Source organism: Hesperophylax consimilis, chromosome 1 (genome assembly GCF_061612785.1).
Source record: "Hesperophylax consimilis isolate HC1 chromosome 1, BYU_Hcon_1.0, whole genome shotgun sequence".
Lineage (NCBI taxonomy): Eukaryota > Metazoa > Arthropoda > Insecta > Trichoptera > Limnephilidae > Hesperophylax > Hesperophylax consimilis.
Window position 1 is genome coordinate 32,409,737 of NC_142836.1, and position 23,265 is coordinate 32,433,001.

Consider the following 23,265-nt stretch of genomic DNA (forward strand, 5'->3'; position numbering starts at 1 on the left):
AAACCACCTTTAACTCTTTGGTGTATACTTAATGCATGCCGTTTTAGAATTATCAAGTTCACGGTAATATATTTTATCGAGTGGCATCACCTTTTTTTTTCTTTCGCGAATGTCAAATGTCACTTTTTCTTTCACAAAGTGAAGATTCTCGAAAATTGGTTGGAGGTTAGAATTACAGTTTTGTTTTGCTGTTATTATTTTGATTTTCTTAGGTAAGTAGATACAATAATACAATACTTATATGTAATAACTCGTATTTTTCCGGTACACTTATTAGTTTTGAGAATTTTTTTTAGGTTTTTTATTTTTTTTCATAAGTAAATTGTTCATATTATTTTTTATTAAATACATGGTGTTGTAAATCTGCAACAATTTTTTTTTAATCAAATATCATTAAAAAATTACAAAAAAAAATCTTTATATTTCCTTGCATATGCATGTAAATATCTACAAAATATTTTTTTTTCCAGAAAAATAAATAAATCATGCATTTAAGGGTTAAGTGTCTCTATGATGGTTCCATGATAACTCAACACACCTTTGAAAAGTGATTAAAAAACTTACCTAGTTTTTGTTTAATCACTTTTAATGACTTTGTATCACTTTTTCAGGGTGCGTTGAGTTGTCCGGTTACTATTATTTAGGACACCTTAATATTCAGTTTGCCACCACTCGTGTCTCGTTTTTACCCAATCTCCCCCAAACAATATACGAAATATCTTCAACCAAAAGTTTATGCAAATTATATTTTTTGTACTGATGACTTTAATAAGATCTTTTGAATATAATATAAAATTACGTAGGTACCTACCATTCCAAATAACAGGTAGTAGTTGGTGGCTTAAAGGTCGCTACTATCATCTCATGAAATTTTTACCTACTATAAAAAGATGAACGCACTGGAAAATATGGAAATGATTGATTACATATCATATAATCTCCATATGTAATTTTTGCTGTAGTCCAGGATTACGTTTGCCCCTGCTGATGAAATGTGACTCCGCACAATCTATTACTATTATATGCTAATCTTGGATATATGCACAGACCTTGATGACCAATGACTCTTGTGATTCATGTAGATAATATATTATCATTTTTGGGGTCCTCCATTAGTCCATATCAGCCTACTCGACATGTTGGTACATATTGCTTGATAACGAGCGTGAAATTTTTTGTAGAAGTAGAAATACAAAACTTCACAAAAAAGGGAAAACCGTCTTAGCAAATGTAAATTTGTGGTACAAAGGTAAATGTTTTAATGTTGGGATACAAAGAAAAGCAATAAAAAAGAATACAACTATTTTGAATAATGTATTTACATAATCTATTAACACACCAATGTGTATATCATCAAAATCTTCATCTCTGTAACTGTAAGAAGACGGTAATGAGGCGTACACACACGATTGAGTTATACAAAATAACACATTCAATTATAATGAAAATTATTTAATTGTTTATCACATACATGCATTATTTTTAGTTCTCAATGAATATAATAATTATTTTCAGTCTCTGACAAGAATAATGTAGGGATAATTTCAATTGCAGTAAACTTAATTAATTATCCAGCGCCCGTAGTAAATCCAAAGTTATGAGAAAGAAAGTTGTGTCAAGGTATCATGACGCATTGGAAAGGCAATCATTAGCTGGATACAAAGGTACAAACTAATAATTATAACAAGTATAAGTGTTTCATTTCAAGGCTTGGAAATTGCTCAAGACACAAAAAACTATAATGGAATAAGATTATTTTGAATGCATCGTACACATTTTTTGCAGCGAGCTAAAAACCAAAACATATGAATGAAAATCTGTGAAACACACCGTGTCCCAGTTTAGCACATATTGGTATAGTGAAATTCACTTAAGAAGTTTTCTTTTTCTTGTTTAAAAAATGTTAAAAAACTTAAAAGAAAGTTTCACTACGCAGTAAGCAATATATTACATGGGTAATATTTTATTTAACTTAAAATGCGCTGTTGCCAAGACATTCAAATTAGTAGACTTGCCATAACATAAAATGTAGGTATCATTTCAACCAAATGGACTGCACTGGACTTTGCCACCAGGAGGATTCGAGAATGCTTTGAATAAACTATGATATCAGGAATACATTGACCACCGAAGAGCGCAAATTGAAAAGTTGGCTAAAGCAAGGCAAAGGTTTGCAGCGCTGTCCATTGTGGGACTTTTCTGCGCAGGATGTGAATTTTCTTTCTTAAACGAATTGCCTGGCGAAATGATAAATGAGATATGTAGTTAAGTTTTTACGCAACCAGCAATTTGCGAAAGGTTTACATGATGACCAGCGATTACAACAGCTAGCTAATCAGCCATCAAAATCGCCCGTAATGTCTGTCGTCTGGAGCAGTTGCTCGAAACCATTGTAAAAAGGACTAGTAATTCGTAAGTAGTTTTTATTTTCCAGGACCGAATGCTGATATTACATTGCGAGTTGCCTGAATACTGTCAGAATCAATTATTGACAAATCGTCGCAATTCGGGCAGTCACGCAGCCTCCCGTGCTCCACACAAGTCAGTTTGTTCCCCTTTCCCCGATTGGCTAGTCTATTAATTTTGATGTCTATGGCTCTTGCTGTAGGCTTGATAATATTATATTTTTTTTGTAGAGGAACGAAATGTTAGTGGTGAATTATGCATCAAAGTAAAAAAAATTGAATAAAATAAGAATAGTGAAAGTTTAGAACATACATTTTTTAATGTAACACGGCTTTCGAAAATCCATGTCATAAGTCTAAAGCCATGCCCTTCAAAATTCTTGAATACAACACTACAATAATTTCAGTACATTCGAGAATGGTTACAATACACAGTATACAATGATTTACTTATTATTTAATCACAACATTCGATTAACACCTTATAAGTGGAAAAAACTTTTATTTATCATAAATTTTTCCATAACAATACCAAATGCAAAGACAATTAAAAAAAATAAATGTCTTTGTATTAAAATGAAATGAATTATACATATTTGGGTAAAATTTTACGTTTACCCCATTTGCGTTTATTTTCGGATAAAAGAATTAAAAATTCTAAGAATAGTCCCACAATATTTGCAATATTACCATGGACTTAATAATATGTCATGGCAGCCATTAGATCGCAAAGGCACATGTTTATATCTCTTTAAACAACTGGCTTCACTTTTAATCGCGTAAAAACAGTTATTTATTTCTTTAACCGCATTCTGGGTGAATGATTTCGCAATAATCTTTCTATTTTAGGTCATTGATTTCCCCAGCGAACACGCATTTGTGTGTTTTTCCATGATCACCCAGAAAGCGGTTAACCCTCTGAGACCGCAACTTCTTTCAAAGAATTTTTCATCAAAAGTGACTGAAATTAAAACATGAGATTTTAAAGTTAATAAATAGCTGCATGCCTTGTGGGTTTTACATTAAGGACGGGTTATTTCAGAGAATTTGAACAATTCATCAAATTCAACTTTCATTTTCGGGTTTTGTGAAGGTCCTATTCAAGTTCTTTTATTATATCATTACAGGCTAGTTGCTAGACAGAACTGAAACAATAACAGAACTTGAAAAAACTTTCACAGAACTTGAAAATTAACTCAAATTCTCCGAAACAACCTGTCCTTAATATATCTCTTACATTATCACTCTGCGGTGCTTTTCTATAAAAAAAATACTACAATGCAACAAATACTGTCAGATTTTAATTTGAGTTAAATGTAATATTATGGTAAATCATATTTATTATTGCCATGTGGCGATATGATTTTAATAGGAATTTTTTCCAATTTTGGTTACAAGTATGCAGCATTCTGTATTTGAAAATAACTTGAGTAACATTGAAACAAAAAAAAATAAGGATTCGTAATCACTTAAATTGTTGTATTTTTTATTAAATTATATTTACACAGAAGAACTTAGGACGGGTTGTTTCGGAAAATTTGAACAATTCATCAAATTTCAATGTTCATTTTCGGGTTCTGTGAAAGTCCTATTCAAGTTCTGTTATTTATATTATTAGAGGCTGGTTTCTTGACAGAACTGAAAAAAAAACAAAACTTGAAAAAATCTTTCACAGAACTTGAAAATTAACATTGAAATTTGATGAATTGTTCAAATTCTCCGAAACAACTCGTCCTTAGTGTATTCTGAGAAAGAATCATTTTTTTGTAAACCCACCAAAAAAGACACATTGTAATTTTTTTAGCAGTCGACAATTTTACTAATAATTAGTTCAATTATTGGACTTATCAGGGGATAATGACCGCTTTGAGGGTTATTTAGTCTAACCGTAATCCTTAATAATTACACATATCGGATAGGGTTAATAGAAGACTAACAAATGCAAAATAATGGGATAATTATTATTATCGCCACACAGAAAGAACCATATTGAAAGTTCGAGAATTTTTTTTGAATCCATACAACATTTTCTCAACAATTTGTTGCTATCATCAGATAAATTTATGTAGGTCTCAGAGGGTTAATACAAGTTCTAGGAAGCTTATATGAAATTAATTGATTACAAAACAAAATCAGCATTTGTTTAAAAAAAAAGATAATTATTCATAAGATATCTAGTAGTATAACATATTTAGCACGGTTTTTGCAATAAATACTATTATTTACATCTGAATAATATTGAGAGCAATAAACCATAAAATTAGAGACAAACGGCGACCTTGGGACAATCCATCTTGAAGGGGTTAATCCATCTCCATCATCGCACAAATAATGCTTTGGAAGGATAATGAGAAAGCCGGATGGAGGTACAATAAAAACTATTTTCTACACAATATATTATCTACATTATTATTTATTTATGTGTGAACCTGTATAAAAACTATTCCTGAAAAATAATAGCATTCGTAATCTCAGGCCAGTATCGATGAAACCTCTTCAAATGTTGGATAGAAAATAAGGGGATACGTGGTATTATTCTAGATTAAATGAATTAATGATGAGAATTGGCTTTGAAACAAAATGTTGTGGGATTAAATTTCGACAAATTATAAAGAAAATTACTAAATTGTTGGGGGTAATAATTGATATATCACATAACAAATAATAATGAAATCAAAGTACATATAATCTATTTGGAAATTTTGTACACAGAATCAAAACCTTGCTTGAAATGAATGTTTATTCACGAGACCGTCCTCTTTTATCCTACAGCTTCGTAAAATATTCTAATTCATGGTGCAATAGTTCCATTGGCTTCGGACAGTGAACGATTTGCATGAATCGGTATAAATTGATTGTTTCCATACTTTATTTAAGTTCAGTGTGAATATTTATTTACTTGAGATATGATTTTTTGATAGGAAACTGATTAATGAGGTAGATTAATTACTTATTCGTAAAAAGCATTTACTTTGTGGCTTGCCATTATTACAATAATAAACACTTTAATTAGTTTTAAACCACTTTATTTTGAATAAAGTGATTTTATAAAAGAAAATGGCTTAAAACAAATTTGTGCACGCATTTATATTGAGATTAATGACTTTTTATTAAGATATATTTATTAGGGGTTATTGTGGTCAGCAAAAGAGAGTGGTAAGAACAACACAAGTACCTTTAGGCAAAACTCAGTTTTACAACAAAGAATATTGTTTTTTTTTTTTTAAATGCATAAGAGGCAACAAATAAACAAAGTATTTGAGAATTAAGGCATCTATATACAAAAGGCTGACACAGTGAATTTGAACAGATTTTCCATAAAACAAATGTTAAGCTAACACAGGAGAATCAATAAATCCCTGCTTAAGTACAACTACTCTAGGTAAACTAGGTCAACAGGCAATAAAATAACTACTTACCAGTTCTCATATCAACAGTTAACAATATCAGAAATTAGAATATTTAAGTGTTGTCTTTCATTCTTAAATATGATTACTTTTTTGATATCACTAAGAAAACATGAATTTTAAGCAGATAAGTTGTTTTTAATCAAGATTATTACATCATGATACAATTTTTGCTAAACTGGAAGAATAACTTTGGTAATATTATATTACACAACACATTACATTGAGCCAGGCTTAAACAAGCAAGTGAACAAACAATTTACACAATTTTAAAAGCAAGACCAGGTTGTCTTGGTTTTGTAAATAAAAATCAGTACATAAATGAAATGATTACAACATAAGGTCTAGAAGTTTAATTAGAAAAGTAACTGTAAATAAATATTTGACTTTAAGATTCAACTGATAATAGTATGAAAGGTTATTTTGTCAGTATTTTAAACTAATTAAATTTTTCTGTTGCGAATGGAGAATATTCGGTTATGTATTTGAAAAAAAAAAATGGTAACCATTTAAGGGTGCGTATAAACAGGACAAAATTTCCACGAGCCATGATTTATGGGAAAGGAATAAAGCGACAGCAAGCGGCGTTTCGCGCCGTTTGCAGTTGCTTGTGTTTTGTGAAGCGGTGTGACTCGCGGAAATTTTGTCCTGTTTATACGTGGCATAACACTAACGTAAAAAAAGAATTTTACTACTAAGCTTACAAGCCTAAAATCTCAAGGCTATAAAATTTCACTAAATAAATAAAACCTTAACTAAAAACACGAAACCTAAAAACGTAATTAACGTAAGTTTAAATATGAACTATTAATTAAAGACAGATTAAGATTAAAAATGAAAGGACAATTAAGAAGTAAGACATAATAATAATGATTAACTCATATAGTTCATACTACATATTGTAATAGAGTAAGAAAACATTAAAGGCGGGATGGTTCGAAAGTTTGCTTCAGTCAATTTGCAGTGATTTCTTACTTCTAACAGGAATTTTAAAGAAAACAAAATGATTAGTTGTAAGTGAAGTCAAAGAGGAATAAACTAGTAATCAATACGTACATTAAACAGTTCAACTGTTGCTGTCATTCACATTTCACAAAGTTATTGTTCCCTGTAAAGTGAAATGTGAAACAGCATACGAAAAAAAGACATAGATTCACTTACAAAGGTATAAACAAATAAAAAATGGCATTTGTATTAAAATTTCAGTCCAAAGTACATACATTACATTTATTGGTGCGACATGACGCTAATGAACTTATCCGCAGTCGCCTTCAGTTCGGTCGGCAGATTTGACCTGTCGTATATTGTGCTGTACTTATTGATCACTCGTTCCAGTTGACAGTATAACTCTAGCAATGGCTTCAGTCGGATGTCTTTGAGACCCTTCAGGCACTTGGCAAATACCGAATCTAATTCTGCTCTGTTGATTACCACCTTCATATTTTCTGAAATAATTGATAAAATATTATTTTAATAAAAATACAGTAGAATTGCGTTAATTCGAACCTCGATAATTTTTGCCAAAAAAAGCCTTCAGAATTTTTTACACACAAAATGTTTTTTAGTTAGAAATTTGTTAATTCGTAATCAAATGCTTATTTTGGTTCGTTTTTGCAAAAAATTAGATTTTTGCAAAAATAAATAATACATATGTAACCTGCTAATAATTTGGAAATCTCCTACTACCACCACAGTAAGCGGAAACTGTTGCTTGTGTTGTGATGGACGACTGAGACAGCCGAGGAATTGAACTCACGACGCCTAGGTGGGACCTAGACGCGATACCAACTCTGCCACTGGTTACCTTAATTTAATTTACTCTACATTAATAGTTGTTTATAAGTTGTGTAAAATTTAAAACACTTTTATTAATAATAAACATCATGTCCCGTGTTCGATCAATGAAGAACATAGTCTTGCCCTTTCGATTTACACAGAAACATGCCAAATTATTGCAAATTTATATCAATATTTGAATTTGAAGGGTTGTGAAAATTCTATTTAACCCATTGGCCTCAAACGACGCCGTCCCGGCGTGTGTACGGCGATGTGTCTTAAAATCAAACGACGCCGTCCCGACGGGTCTGATGTCTGTCGGCTTAAAAATGAAAAAGGGATACATTATTGACATCTGTGTTTAAAATTTTAAATGCCAATCGCTCTGTAGATAATTAAGCATTCATTTCGTAGTAATTGGCAGGACTCCGTTGGTACAGTTTTTTCCTGATATTTACGATTGAAATTTTGTTATATTTCAACGTCATTGAATTTTTTCAAAATGGCGTGTGGTTCGGGAATTGACAAGCTTGTTCGTACAATGCGTGGTGTGCGGCTAACATCAGCCCAAATTGAAAAAATATATATTATGGTAATAAGTATGATTAATGTAAAACTTTTCTTAATCCAATTATAAAAAAAAGAAAAAAAAAATAGTTCTTATAAAAAAAATATTTTTATATCCTCGTTTAATCATATTATTATTATTTTTTTTTAAAACTGCATATATTTTTTAAATACTTTAATTCAATGCACAAGTAAATTAAAAAAAATTGTTTCGTTTGCATGTTTAGTTTAAAAGTTGTGTAACATTTAGTACACCACTGCAGATTCAAAACTTTGGTACAAAATTAATTCGGATGTGAAGGACAATTTTTTAGCTAAACAATTCGGAGGCCAATGGGTTAAAGAAATATTTCGTATTTTCAACGAATTTACTTCCAATATCTGAATTTGAAAGGTCAAAAGTGATGGTAATTTCAATATATAATTCGTAATTTTGTTAATGGAAATTCGGTTTTTGTGTCCTGTTGATTTCTAATAGATGAATTTCTACAGCAATTGATTTGATAACCTTCAAAAGCTATTCCAATAAAATTGAATCAACAATAAGCGTATGGTGTATCAGCTGAAAGCCATATTTCGCAGCCAGAGAAATCCGCAGCCCATTGGAAAAATATCTGTATAATAGCCAAGTGTTTTGTTCTTACCGCAGATGAAATGTTCAACACTAGAAGATTTCTTTCTATGTGGAGTGGATGTTAGCATACTAGAACCCCTGCGATCCTTGTGGCGACCAGGAGAAAGACGACTGTAAAAAAAAAACAACAATATCAGAACATCGAATAGGAAGAATGTACATATGCATGAATGTAGTTGGATTCTCAAAAAAACGTCGCTACATACCTATCTAAGACTTTAGTACTGGACATCTCCACTGTGTTTTCATCAAACAGCATTTCCATGTCCTCTAGGTGTAGTTTCTTGACGGATCCAGAGCCAAAGTCGTTCTTGGCGGCAGAACTGTTGGGGGAGCGGGGCTCCTCTGGCATGGGGCAGGACGGGTCGCGGGCCTTCACGGGGCTACCCGATGCCTCCTCCAGGATGGGTGATGGACAGAGTGGCTTGTTTTCCTTGGACTCCTCATCAGTGATGATGGGGTTGTTTGAATCCTGTATCCAAAAGAAAATGTTCTGATAAAATAGATGAATGTTATATTGTTAGCATAACATGTGAGCGGAAATTTAGCTTGAAAGCCGGAAAACTGAATTCTTTGAATTATTTCCGAGTCACAATATTGTAAGCGTAAGTTGTGGATGAAGCCAATATGATTGAAAACACACCTGGCCCCATCAATATAAGGAATGGTCACCCTTTTCAATGCCGACGCAGCGTAACGTGAATGTGTGTGTAAGAGGGACGTAAAATTTTAAAACATATATTTGTTTACGTAAATCTGGTAAGAAAAGAAAAGTTTTTATGTTTTAATATTAGATTCCTGGAAAAGTTATTTTACATTTTTCAATTAAACTAATTAACTTTTACGATTAATGTCTAAAACATATTTTTGTTTACGTAAATCTGGTAAGAAAAGAAAAGTTTTTATGTTTTAATATTAGATATGTGGAAAAGTTATTTAACGTTTTTGAATTAAACTAATTAACTTTTACGATAAACGTTACAATTCTATTCCGTGACAGACTATTTTCGGGAAAGTTGCATTTTTGAGGTAAATTCAAGTTTATCAATTTATTTCTACATTAACCACCAGTTAACCACATTTGCTCGTATTGCATTATTCATTGTTTTATTTTGAATCGTCAGATTACAGAGTACATAAATAAATTGCAGCATTGAAAATTCAAGCCGTTTCTAGGGAACAATTAGCAAATATCTGACCCGTCGCATAAGGTTAGGTTTGGAAAATAAATAATATGTGTGATCATAATGAAAAATGACTATAATTTTTTTTTATTAAAATGAAATCAAATAATTTAACCAGCACATAATATTACCAAAATAGTTATGCATAATTAACGAAATTTAAGAATTCACTAATATTGTAACAATAACACTTTACTTTGGGGCGCGCACTTGTCTGAAGTTTGCAAATGAGAAACAAACCAAAGTGAAAAAAAATAGCAAATAAATTACAATGACAGAATAGGTTCTCTAAATATAAAACATGCATAATATATTTGGTAACCTGTCGACGCATGATTGCAATTTACAAGCGAAATATTACTATCTCGTTCAAACGCTATGTAAGAAATATATCACTAGAGCCCTTTCTCCACGATGGTTCGAATGATTCCAACGCTATTATTCCACAGCACGGTTGCCGCCATTTTTTCGGCACATTTTGTCATTTTAACGGTTTGGCTATTTTCGTTGGGCTTCATACAAAATGGCAGCCGCATGTTTCACTCCATCGCCCGAATCTACCTTGGTTCTGCCGGTGTAGCTCTTGCACGGGAAGTTGCGCTTACATAGTTTGTACGTTTTGATAGATAATTCATTTTATTTTTAACATTTTTAGATTAGATTGTGTCTAATTTAATAAATAAAAATATTAAGAAGGATAACGATGGCGGTTCGGTGCACGAGTAAACATTAGGACGAGCCGCCCCTGGTTATAACAGATGCAGAATTTGAAGAATGAAGGGTATAATTAATGAAGGGTATGTTCAACTGCAACGCAAGATGAATGATGATGAAAAATAAAAATAAAATAATATAAAAGGAATGGAAAATCCAAACCAACCTTTACCGAAACCGAGGGCTTGTACTTCTTGGCGATGCCCTTAGACCAGAGCGAGCACTTCTTGCGCTTCTTCCTCTTGCGGGGGTTCCCTCCCGGGGTGTCTCCGTCCCCCTCAGCCCCATCTGGACACAGGGTCTCATCACCACCTGGCGGGGAGATGGTGAGGAAGGAGGTCGCAGACACGGCACCATGGTCCACTGGATACGAAAATACACTTACTCATTATTTACATAAAAAGATTTCCAAGCGACATACTCACGGATGGTACACGCTTAATTTTCAAAAGGAAAAAAAAAATCAGGGAATAAAAATGACATGAATGCCATTGGGTATTTGGGAATGTTTCCTGATTCTCAAACATGGCTCCCCAGGTATCTGAGCCTTCTTCCCAAGCAGAATTTTGGCCCGGTAGGATCCTTCAACCACCTCGTATTTTCTACAGCTATTGATTCTATCCACTACAAAACAGATGCACATGTGAAAGGTGAGACCAGATTGTGTGAGAGATGGGAGTTTTCTGTTGGTAGTCCTATTACGTCAGTGCGGTCCGCGATCTGGGGGTTAAGAAATTCAAGGGAAGATAATATATTTATGTACCTATTTTATCAAATTTCATCCCTCTTTCCATACAAACTCGCATTATTTTTTTCACATAAACAACACTATATTTCGCCATTGTACAATATTAGGTATACCTAACAAAGAATAAATTCGACAAAGCAATAAATGTAAAAGTTGAAAGTCGAAAAAACTAGAGAAAGCTCAACACAATATTGCATAACCAGAGACTTGAGACAAATAAAACAAAATCTGTATTACTAGTAGATTTAAAAGTGCCATTAAAAGCAAACGGTTGGAGAAATGCAGGAACAAGAAAATAAAAATGTACAACAATTTACTACAATTACTATAAAGTAAAATAACATTTAACTTGCATCTAGTGCAAGTTCAGCCGCCGGCACAGGCGGTGACTGTTGGGAAGTAAGAGCTTCTCAGATGCACTCATAGAGGGCAGTGCATAGAGCTTGCGTGGAAGTCCGCAAGAAGGCAGCTAGTAGGCAGTAGTCGCCAGGACCAGTTAGAATGCTCAAACAAACTTGGTGTTTTCAGATCTCATTTAGCCAGCTTCTAGTTAGGTCGACTATCGAGTCACCATTGTAATACGCAAAGTATTAATAAATCCCTTATTTAAACACAAGAACCTATTATTTAAAATCTCCTTCCACGACGAGTTGGAGACCTGTTTGAGGGAGCACACATTGACCGGTATGGCTCGGCCAAACTCGTCAATCTCCAACCAGACAATCTCAAATCAGCCGTCAAGCATAACAGTCATGTTTTTATGCAATATATAATTTTATAAAAATAATTGTACCGGTAAGATTAGCCGTGTATATGAAATTGGGCAGATCCTTGTCGACGAGCAGGCCCTCGGTGACGCGGCGGGCGGCGATGGCTCGACACTCTTCCTCGAAGTCGCTGTCCATCTCGACTTCTACCAGCGCGTGCGCGTGGTCCCGCAGTGAGCACGCCTCATGGCGGATCTGCTTGTCGGACGATGTCCTGACCGGGCAAAAGACAATATAAAATATAGATAAATAGCACAGATGGAAACGTGCTAAACTAAAAATACATACAGTGAAACTCTCTTATAAGGTTTTCCAAAGGAAAGAAAAAACTTCTTAACGTTTAAACCGAGCGGTGCATTATGACACAATGTACCTGTTGATAGCTCGCGATGGATCGCATATGCGACAGCCGCATAGACTAGGTTAAGCGTGAAAACTTCTCATGTGGAAACTTCTTAAGAGGGTTTCACTGTATCACACTATAAAAACATGTACTGAAGGATTGCCGGTTTTGGTGAAGGCAAAATAAAAGTCAAAAGGAACACCATGCACCTGAAATTTTGTTAAAAAAATTCATTGTATGAAATGTAATAAAAATGAATTTATATTGGATAAATGAGTGATATTTCATCTCAAGTGCGCTTTACTGTAAATGATTTTTAAATTATACAATAGATTTACTTTGTATCTCTTTGGGGTCATTCATTCATAAATTGATTTTGCAAATTTTTCTAAAATTTTATGTATAGATTTAAAATGAACACACATTAAGTATTTAAATGTTTTTGCACATTGTATTGGATTGTACAATTTTTTTTATTGAAATGTGTGAAAATTGTTAAATAGGTATGTGTAATTAAAATATTTAATAAATAGTATTTTTGTAAACTCTATAGTAAACACATGCAGTGTAATCTATAATTCATATTCATACCTATTGCTCCCTTTTATTCTATCGACAGCATGAAGGACGGATGGTAAAAATGATGATTTTAGATGAGGTAGACATAGTGAAAAATAGCAACATGAACCTAACAAATATGGAAGACATAGTGAAAACTAGCAACATGAACCTAACAAATATGGAAGACATAGTGAAAAATAGCAACATGAACCTAACAAATATGGTAGACATAGTGAAAAATAACAACATGAACCTAACAAATATGGAAAATTATATACTTTTAAAACACATATAATAGGATTTAAATATTGAAGATTTTCCAATGGACCAACTATGGGATAGAGACACTACCAAAACTTGCTAAGAGTAAGGTTGTTCTCACAAGAAATATATGTAATTATTCTTTTCATGTAGACTATAACAAATTCATTAGCACACCCTACTAAATAATAAAGCTTCTGCAAAACAAAACAAAAAATAGTTTTTGGCACATAGCTAAAAAGTGGAGAGCCATAAAAGCAATAAACAAAATAATGATAATATTTTCTGATTTTTAATTTTTTACTAGCTGTACCCCGCCACGTGTTGTTGTGGCTCAGTCTCTCTGGGCAGATAGAGAAACAATAGCAGTGTTGTTTTTACGCCCAACACTGGCAGGCACTGTTTAAAAAAAAAACATGTTTTTACCTGTCACAGTTGGCACAACATATAAAAACACAGGCGTATTCAAATGCAACATTGTGTCAAAATTTTATAGAAATCGTTGATGAACTGTCTGAGATTTAAGATTTTGAACAAACCAACATTTACTTTTTTATTTATATAGATTCATTACATTCTTATTGTTGTACATAATTTTATTTCATCTCAGGTTTATTTCATATTATCTTTTAGTTGAATTTTATTCAATTGTTAAATGGGGCCTCCGCTAAGGCAAAGTACCCAGTGAGGCCCACATTATCTTATAATGTTTGAAAATATATAATATATGTATAAGTGGCTTAAGCGAACTAGCCTAAAAAATATTTTATATGATTATGAAACGCTAGGTAATTTTATGAATGCATACGTACCTATGTAGATGGGTGTCAAAATGTATCCAGTGAAGTTATTGACGAATATTAGATTTTAGATGAATATAAAAAAAAACATATTGCTATTTTTCAACACACAAAAATGATGAATGATACAGTACAGATGCAATAATATTGATAATACATAATGAAATATTTATGCTGTATAAGGGACCAAATCACAGATTTGTTGACTTTTATTTACTCGAGCGATAGCTACCCAAATTTGTGTAGCACCATCTTAAGCGATAGCTACCCAAATTTGTGTAGCACCATCTTGAGCGATAGCTACCCAAATTTGTGTAGCACCATCTTAAGCGATAGCTACCCAAATTTGTGTAGCACCATCTTGAGCGATAGCTACCCAAATTTGTGTAGCACCATCTTAAGCGATAGCTACCCAAATTTGTGTAGCACCATCTTGAGCGATAGCTACCCAAATTTGTGTAGCACCATCTTAAGCGATAGCTACCCAAATTTGTGTAGCACCATCTTGAGCGATAGCTACCCAAATTTGTGTAGCACCACCTTGAGCGACAGTTACAAAAAAATAGGTAGTTGATTTCATGAATTAAAATGAAATTATTTTGAAATTCCCGCAATAGGCTGATATTTTTAGCCGGTAGCTTAAGCTTCTATCGAATACCAAAAGTTGTAATAATGTTAATGTTAACACTTATGTTCTTCTCATAGTATATTCTAGATAATGTTTTATGTCTTTGTGTAAACGCCATTTAAAATTGTTTTCTAAAAAAATAACATTTGTTTACATGTTCAAAATTGTATTTTTAAATGTCTGTGAATATAAACATATCTACCAGACTAGCAGTTCCTGATTTTTTTCGTCTATGAAACCCTAAATGATCAAACTTTTTTGGCAGAACCCCAACTCCTATAAAGTTAATTAGCAATTGTGAACATACTAACCAATTTTATGTTATTTTACTAATTGTTTGCTTATGTGCCATGTTTGACTTGAAAAGAAAACTATAATTATTTTTTAAATATTTAAAGCGAAGAATGGAAATTTTGCATTGTTTTATTAATAAATATAGTTTTATTAAAAAATATACAGTTGAATTCGCTAATGCCTGTTGCGTGCTCGTGCTGCAGATTGGTACGAATAAGAGCCAGCAGTCGGCGTCAGTTGCCTGGTTTCTGCATTATGCCCATGCCCAGGCCCTAGCCTCAGAACCCCTGTGACTCTTCCATGGAACCCTAGGGTTTCGTGGAACACCTTTTGGGAACCATTGCACTACACCATATAGAAATAGTAATATTGAATATTGCCCCAAATAGGTACAAGTTAGGGCAATTTCGGTAACTAACATACAGAATTCATGTGTTTATAAATTTCACAATAATTTTTTATAAAACCTAAAAAATGGAATAAACATTGAAATATAAGTGGATTAATTGGCTTTAAATCACAGTGAGCAGTTTATGTTTTCGAATTAATATTTGAAGGTATGATTATGGAATGAGCGCGGCCAATTCCTAACGCCCTGAATACTAAATAACACAAGGTATTGTTTTTTTTTTATATACAATAATGCTCGAATGGTTATGTTACGTTGGAAAGATGTCCACATTAAAAAAATATATATTGTGTTCACACAAAGGTAATGGGTGACATACAAAGACTATGTATAAGAAATCAAAGACTTTTGCAGATTTGTTTTGGCTAAATGGTAAATTACCAGTCAAATGTTGTGAAAAATACAAATAACTTTGTTTACATCAATTTTATTTATATACACTTCTGCATGTTTCGTGAAAGATGTTCACATCATCAGGATTAAATGTACACATATATAATACATTTAATCCTGATGATGTGAACATCGTTCACGAAACATGTATAAGGTGTATATAAATAAAAGAGATGTAAACAAAGTTATTTGTATTTTTAATAAATAAATAATGACATCACAAAGTCATAAGCTGAATGAAGATTTTTTTCTTCGAAAAATTGTTGTGAATTGAAAAAGAGGGATATGAAAAAAAATTATTTACCTGTCCGGGTTGTATTCAAGTGCATTGGCACAGATGAGATCAATATCCAACAGGAAGTCGCGTGCACAATTATATCGGTGTAAATCCACTTTGGTCATCATTGTTTCTAGGTCCATGGGCTGTTTGATGATGTCCAGATAGTCAGTTACCTAAAGAAAAAACAACAGTTAAAAAGAAGCAATATACAGGGTGTCCGGAAACTCGTAGTACAAGCGGGAAACTGGTGAATCTACATCACATTTGGAGTCGATTTTGTAGTATATTTTTTTTTTATTTGAGCTTTCGTTATCGAGTAAATCGAGTTTGAAGTTGATTTTTTTTTTTTTTTTTTTTTTTTTTTTTTTAATCAAATTCTTATAAATTATTACTGAAGATCAAAGTACCCGACTAATTAAAACTATTTGAAAGCAAAACAAATGAAGAAACTCGGATTTGAAGCATTATTTTGAAATCACCCTTCATTTAACCCGGTGTAATCATAAAATATTTCTGCTCTGCAGGGTTAAAACATCTGTTATTCAACCCTAAACACCAGAAAAAACTTAAACCCTAAAATAGCCGAAAAATATATTTTTTTGTTTTTTTTTTTTTTTTTGAAAATGCTCAAATCAAAAAACTTTATGTTTTTTTGGGTTCCCCATGTGGTGTAGATTCTCCAGTTTCCCGCTTGTACTACGAGTTTCCGGACACCGTGTATAAAGCATTTCTGGACCAAGGAAATCTTACAAAATATACAAAACAAATCCTAAGAGGAACGGCTGCGTTGCTTTTTTAGTACAAAACTTAAATTTGGATTTGATTTATTCCTTAACTCTTTGCACGCGGCCGTATCAACTGTTGTTACGGCAAAAAGTCCATACTCATACGCGGCTGTATCAACAGTTGATACGGAAACTTTGACAGCCGATATTTCAGCGGTCTTTCGACATAAATTTATTTCCCGCTCGCTTGAACATTCGTAGAACTATCACGATGCTGACATTTACAAGAATTTCTCGAAAATAAAATTGTATTTCATTAAAAAACATCGATAATCAGAGCCTCTTTGCGCCTTCGAGTGCTATAGTTTACAATTTTGTCACGGATGGCGTTAGTTCAATTTTGTTATTATATTATGTGACATAAAATTTAAATGTTCAGTTTTAGAAAAAGTTTTCATAACTAAAAATGATAAGTGCTCATGGTGTCCCACTTGTGTCTATCAACGCAGTGGCCTAAGTACACACACGCCGAGTGAATAGCGGGACCACATTCAAAAGATACGGTACATGTTTTATGTTTTTGTTTTTATAAACATCTAAGAGTGTTGACACACGAGGATTTGGTATCATTTTGTGGAGAATAATCTGTTCTGTCTATATAATCCAATAAATCATGCCAGAATGCTTTAATTTGACATTTAATTGCGTACATAGGTATTTGAAAATATGTACCGCGTACGGGTATAGATAAAACGGAGCAAATTAACGCGGTTAAAAGGTTAATAATTTTTATTTTATATTTCTAATTTATTAAGTAAATAGAGCAAAATAATTTTATATGATCATTCTCATGTTGACAAAACCGTTCTTAGCCAAAGTTGTCTCTAAAATGGCCAATTTTTTATAATTTTAAATACAAATAAATAAAGAAGCACATATCCGTACACATACTAGATATTTTCTTACACCTGTTGATAAAAAAAATGAATTTGATTTATTTTTGGTTGGGTATTTTGGCCTCAAATTAAAATTTAAGTTTTGCATGAAAAAGGCCACGAAGCCGTTCCTCTTAAGAGGTAGTCTATTCTTGAGTCTGTTGTTATAAACATCATTTCTTACTTTTGCACTACATGAAAAATCTGTGTGTGAAAAGAAGGTTACGAGTCATGTGACAAATTTTAACAATATGATAACTCCACACTTGGCTCTGTTCATGATTTAAAAAATCTGAATAGTCATTTAAGAGATGACTTCAAACTTGAATTCTTGATTCATCTCCTTCCTTTCGCACACAGAAATAGTACAAAACTTCTAAGGCATGAAAACTTCATAAGAGGGTTTCACTGTATATTAATTTGGTCAAGTTTAATGAATTTATGAGAGAAGGTGAGTCTTACCTCATCCAAATCAACGGGCTTGGTGAATTTGTAGAAGCGTCTGTTGGCAGCGAGCTTGCGACAGACATCACGCAGGAAAATACGTAGTTCCCTCAGCAGGTGGGCCTCCCGCCTCGCTAGCTTCTTCTTGTCCTCCTCGGAGGGTTGTGGTGGAGGAACGGGAGGAGCTAAATGTTTCATTGTTATATACAAATGACTGCAATACATTTTATGTAATTACCAACAATGTAGGAAGTATAAACATAGCATTCAGAATCAATTCACCAATTTAGGCTAATCTGCTAAAGAAACTTTTGAAGTGGAACGAGTTCTGAGATTCAGAGTTATGTTAGGACATTATATTATCAACTACAGGAATAAGATATCAATATACATACTAGAAGAGGTTATTTGACGAGGGCATGGCCCTACCTAATTTTTGAAGATTATTTTTCTGATTTAATACAAATATAAAATTAATAATATTCAAGACAAAACCCGAAGTGATTAGTCAACAAGGGCATGTGAAATACCTATGTTTATAAGCAGAGTTTTTATAAATCATATAAGAGAGTAATTTTCTTTGTATTTTGAATGTCAAGTGTGAAAAATTTAATCAAATCAAAATAATATATCAAAATTATCAAGAAGTATCAAAATTCTGCTTTATGGGGTGGGAAAATGGGATAGGGGTGGTTTTTAGAAATATCACGTAGATCTTGAAATTTTGAAGGTCAATTTCGGAATAAAACTGTAGATTTGTAAAATAATCAACAGTCACTAACACACTTCTTTATACACATACACACATATATAAAAAATAAATTAAATTAATATATATAAAAAATAAATTAGATTAATATATATATAATTTAATACTTACAATATAAACAAACAACATAAAATATTTTAAAGGTAAAGTTATTGATTAGAGCAGGGGTTCCCAACCCCGTGCCCGCGGGTACCATGGTGCTCGCGAAACGATTCGTATTCCACTATTCGACAGTGAAATAATTTTTTCATAAACATTAATTAAAAATGTGAATTATTTTTATTTATTTGTTGGAGTTTTTATTTTTTTGAGTGCCTAGGTTTATTAAATACGTTCGTATGTTTGCGATATTGTATGTATGAGTGGTTCCTTTGCTGACAGTACTTGTCGCAACCTGTCTAGCGGCGAGCCAGACTGCACTCTTCACGCTAGCCGGGAACGGAGAGTTCTATTTGCACATCACTCTTTGTACACGCAGAAAACCCGAAGTGAATGAACGCCACGAACTGAGCAGATGAACGCCGAAGGCGCCAAAACACATGGCATATGACTCTGCCAGCTCTGTCTGTCAGTGAAAGCAATAAGTATGGCAACAAGCGATAGCCAAACTGACAGTAGTCACATGCTCGTACCGTCCCAATCGGTTCGGCGATCATCGGCTCACATCGGATACTCGGCGTGTACAAGGAGTGATGTGCAAATATTTACATTCCCCACCTGGAACCGCGTTGTTGTCATTTTGAATGCGATTGCTGCCCCGAGTTTGTCGATTAAAAATAGGTGGTGCCCGCCACCCTACCGATATTTTAGAATGTGCTTTAGAGTACAAAAAGGTTGGGAACCCGTGGATTAGAGGATGTATAATTTATGAAAAGTCGTAAAATTTTGCACTGAGAATGTCAACCATAACTATGCACCCACAATGATCTGCACATTTGTCGTCCTTGTCTCATTAATGTCCCATACAAATATTTTGTAAGAACGAGGGGCTCAGATATTTCTAAAGGGCTCAAATATGTACCTCTTTTTCCCATCTCCTGTAAGATAATTTCAATGTATTATGTGGATAAAAATAATGCATAGTTATGAGTGCGATAGGTTACCTTTAGGTAGTTCAGCAACGGGTAATTTCTCTTTGGGTACAGCAGGCACTTCTAAGGGTTTGGTTGTGAAGAGGGGACTAAGAAAACTGGAAACCTCAGCGGCATTCGGCTCCTTTACATGGTAGACACAGTCTTTGTAAGCAGGGAATAGCGATTGGAGCTGAAAGAAGAAAACTATATTAGATAGGTATAGCTAGATAAAGATCTGCGGTGTTATGCCAATGTGATATACAAGATAGCCAACCAATAGCTGGAAGCCCGTTTATAACATCCCAAATCCTTATGGTCGTCAGTTTTATGCCATGTTTGAGATTCCCGCACAGGCACGCAACTCGGCCTTAAGTGGTTAATGAAGTTTGGTTCTCTTCCATTTAATCCTCTTTCGCCTCAAAGCACTGATATATCGGTGCACCTAGACTGTGCTAAAATATGGTAAAGAAACAAAAGACGATGTTTAATACCTGATCTGGCAGTTCTTCATAGTCGCAATCAGAGGTGGCGATGAGGAAGCAGTTGGCGTTGGCTGAGACTTCCTGCCACTGATGCAGCAGGAGGGCGGCACCCCCCTCACCCAGCTGCCTCCACAACAGGTCAATGGCCGGGCAGTACACCACACAACCGCCACCCCCGCTGCCAGAGCGACGGACCTCCGCAAATATCTACATAAACAAGTAACAGAATATTTTATATTTCATTAACCACTTTGCCTCCAAATAAATAAACACCTATTTGGTCAATACCAAGACATGATCCCCTGCAAGCATAATGCAGTAACAGGGATCCTAACAGCTCATCTCACAATCCTAAACGACATGTACCATCCAATAGTTGGAAGTCCACTTATGTTATCCCAAATGCCATGTTTAAGATACTTGCAACGGTGCGTGGCCTGGTCTAAACCGGTTCAGTGCCAATCATATGTCATTTTAATGGTAACAAAGATCCTGGCAGTGAATATGTTAAGTGGTTTGTATGTTTTAAAGTTCGGTAAAGATGAAGATAATGTACTTTCTCAACCTTGTCTCCTTTTACGGCTTCACTTCCAATTTTTGCCACTAAAAAAAGCTCTGTTAAGTCACAGATGGCATCCTTGCCTCCTGATTCGTTAAATATTTCTTTTTAGCCGTGCCTATCTTTCAGTTACAACGAAAAATCGAATGAGGTGAGGACTGGAGAATACGGTGAAAGCGGAATCAATTCCAAAGCCAAATCACGCAAATTTTTCAATTTCAATGGCCGACCTATGGGCCTGTGTATTGTTGTGGTGCAAATATGGCTGATTTTCCTCCAATTCATCTTTCAAACGGTCCAACATTTGGGAAAAATCGCACCAATTCAAAAATAGTCAATCATAACCCTTGGGATTAAGTTCCAGACCCAGAAACCAGTTGACATGATCTTTTTGCAATTGCAAACACCTTGGCCTTCGCCGATTCTCCTGATGAATTCCACTGTTTTTTTACTACTTTTTCGACTCTTGGCTTATAGTGATAGTTCCAAGTCTCATCCACAAATAAGAATCATTGAAAAAATCCATTTATATTGCGATTAAACATCAATAAACACAGCTTTCAAATGTCCATTCGAATGCGTTTATCGTCAGCAATGGCGGCACCTTTCGCGCACAGAGCGTTTCATGCAGGATTTTATGGTCTCATTCAGCAAAGATGTGTGAGGCCTCAGCTATCTTGTGTACATGTACAACTCGACTTCAATCAACCTTTTTTTTTGTGACGGCCTATCCCACGTTTTTTTTCCATGTAACCATAATTGTTAATGAATTTACATGGGCATATAGAAATACAAGCTTCTATGCAGATTTATATTTTTTCTAAAAAAATTCCTAAACATCAACAGTTTTTGCATCTGAAGCAGAATTTTCTGCAGCGGTATAATGTTGCTTGATGTTTACGTTATTTATGGTGACCGGGTACTTCATCAAAATGACAATTTAACACACCTCCAAAAAGTGATATAAAGTCATGAAAAAAAAAACTAGGTTAAATAGATTACATAGGTAACTAATAAACCTAGTTTTTGTTTCATCGTGACGAAATATCTTGGAACCGTTATTAATATAATCTCAATTATTACCATTAGTATGGCCTGTTCCGGAGTGAGGCACACCCCCTGATGCAGGGCGGAGAGGCTGAGCTCCTTGAGTGAGCAGTGCTCCATGATGGATAGGATGGCGGGACCAATGTGGGAGATGGCACACTCCCCCAGGATCAGCAGAACCGATGATATGTGCTGGTTGTAGAGGTTTGTCACGCTGCAAAGACATAACACTTATTGGAAGTTGAAGGTTCCATTCAATATTTAAACACCCCTCCTTATTAATAAATGTGGTTTAAATATTACACAACTGATAACCAACCATTTTTATATAATTGTTTATTAGTTGTGTACAATTTTAAACATGTTTATTAGTAAGGCCCAGCGCTAAACCTCACTTAATCTCTCCTGACATAGTAGATCTCCATCCCATTTGAATTTTGTAAACGCAGTGTATTGGAAATTTAAGCCTCGATTAGGGAAATACAGGGTACAGCAAAACAAACAGATACCGTCCCTCACCATAATTTAATCGCGAGTTAGGTTTGTACATTTGAAGAAACTGGTTTCACTCTAAGACCTAGGGGTTTAGGAAGACCTAAAATAATAAGAACACCCGAAAACTTAATGAGAGTGAGAGAAGCTATCGATCGGTCGCCTAGGTGGTCTGCCCGGAAGCATGCTATTGCATTGGGCATTGCTGACCGCTCACTAAGGAGGTTTTGCATCAGACTTACATTCCACCCCTACAAGATTACAATTGTTCAAGAGTTGAAGCCTTCTGACTTTGAAAACCGCATGAATGGCTCCCAAGAAATGCTGAACCAGATCCATGCGAGGTCAAATTTTTTTGTACAAATTTGGGGATATTGAGCCTTATTTTTTGAGGAGAATGGACAAACTGTGACTGTCAACACTCAATGTTATGTTTCCATGTTGGAAAAATTTTTTGAACCTCAATTGGAAGAACTAACGGAGAAAACAGATCTGGTTTCAACAGAATGGTGCTACGGCCCATGCTCGAGTTTCAGTGGCGAAACTGCGACAGATGTTCCCTGCGCGC

The 23,265-nt window shown here is 34.1% G+C and overlaps 1 protein-coding gene across 3 annotated transcripts in view; it reads right to left on the reverse strand.

Annotated features, from left to right (window-relative positions):
* Nucleotides 1–1,369: 1,369 nt before the first annotated feature.
* The window catches only part of LOC149426674 (ATPase family AAA domain-containing protein 2B-like), a 47,657-nt gene continuing 25,761 nt past the window's right edge, over nt 1,370–23,265 (reverse strand). For 2 of the 3 annotated variants that reach the window (XM_089632802.1, XM_089632786.1), the window contains exons 17-26: nt 22,242–22,419; nt 20,609–20,806; nt 20,148–20,307; nt 18,294–18,460; nt 16,196–16,344; nt 12,229–12,416; nt 10,854–11,050; nt 8,996–9,261; nt 8,800–8,900; nt 1,370–7,257 (exon numbers count right to left, since the gene is read on the reverse strand). In XM_089632802.1, the coding sequence (XP_089488928.1) occupies nt 7,040–7,257; nt 8,800–8,900; nt 8,996–9,261; nt 10,854–11,050; nt 12,229–12,416; nt 16,196–16,344; nt 18,294–18,460; nt 20,148–20,307; nt 20,609–20,806; nt 22,242–22,419 (1,822 nt within the window). In that variant the 3' untranslated portion in view covers nt 1,370–7,039. The remainder of the gene's footprint in view (nt 7,258–8,799; nt 8,901–8,995; nt 9,262–10,853; nt 11,051–12,228; nt 12,417–16,195; nt 16,345–18,293; nt 18,461–20,147; nt 20,308–20,608; nt 20,807–22,241; nt 22,420–23,265) is intronic. The other variant, XM_089632793.1, reaches the window with a different exon arrangement.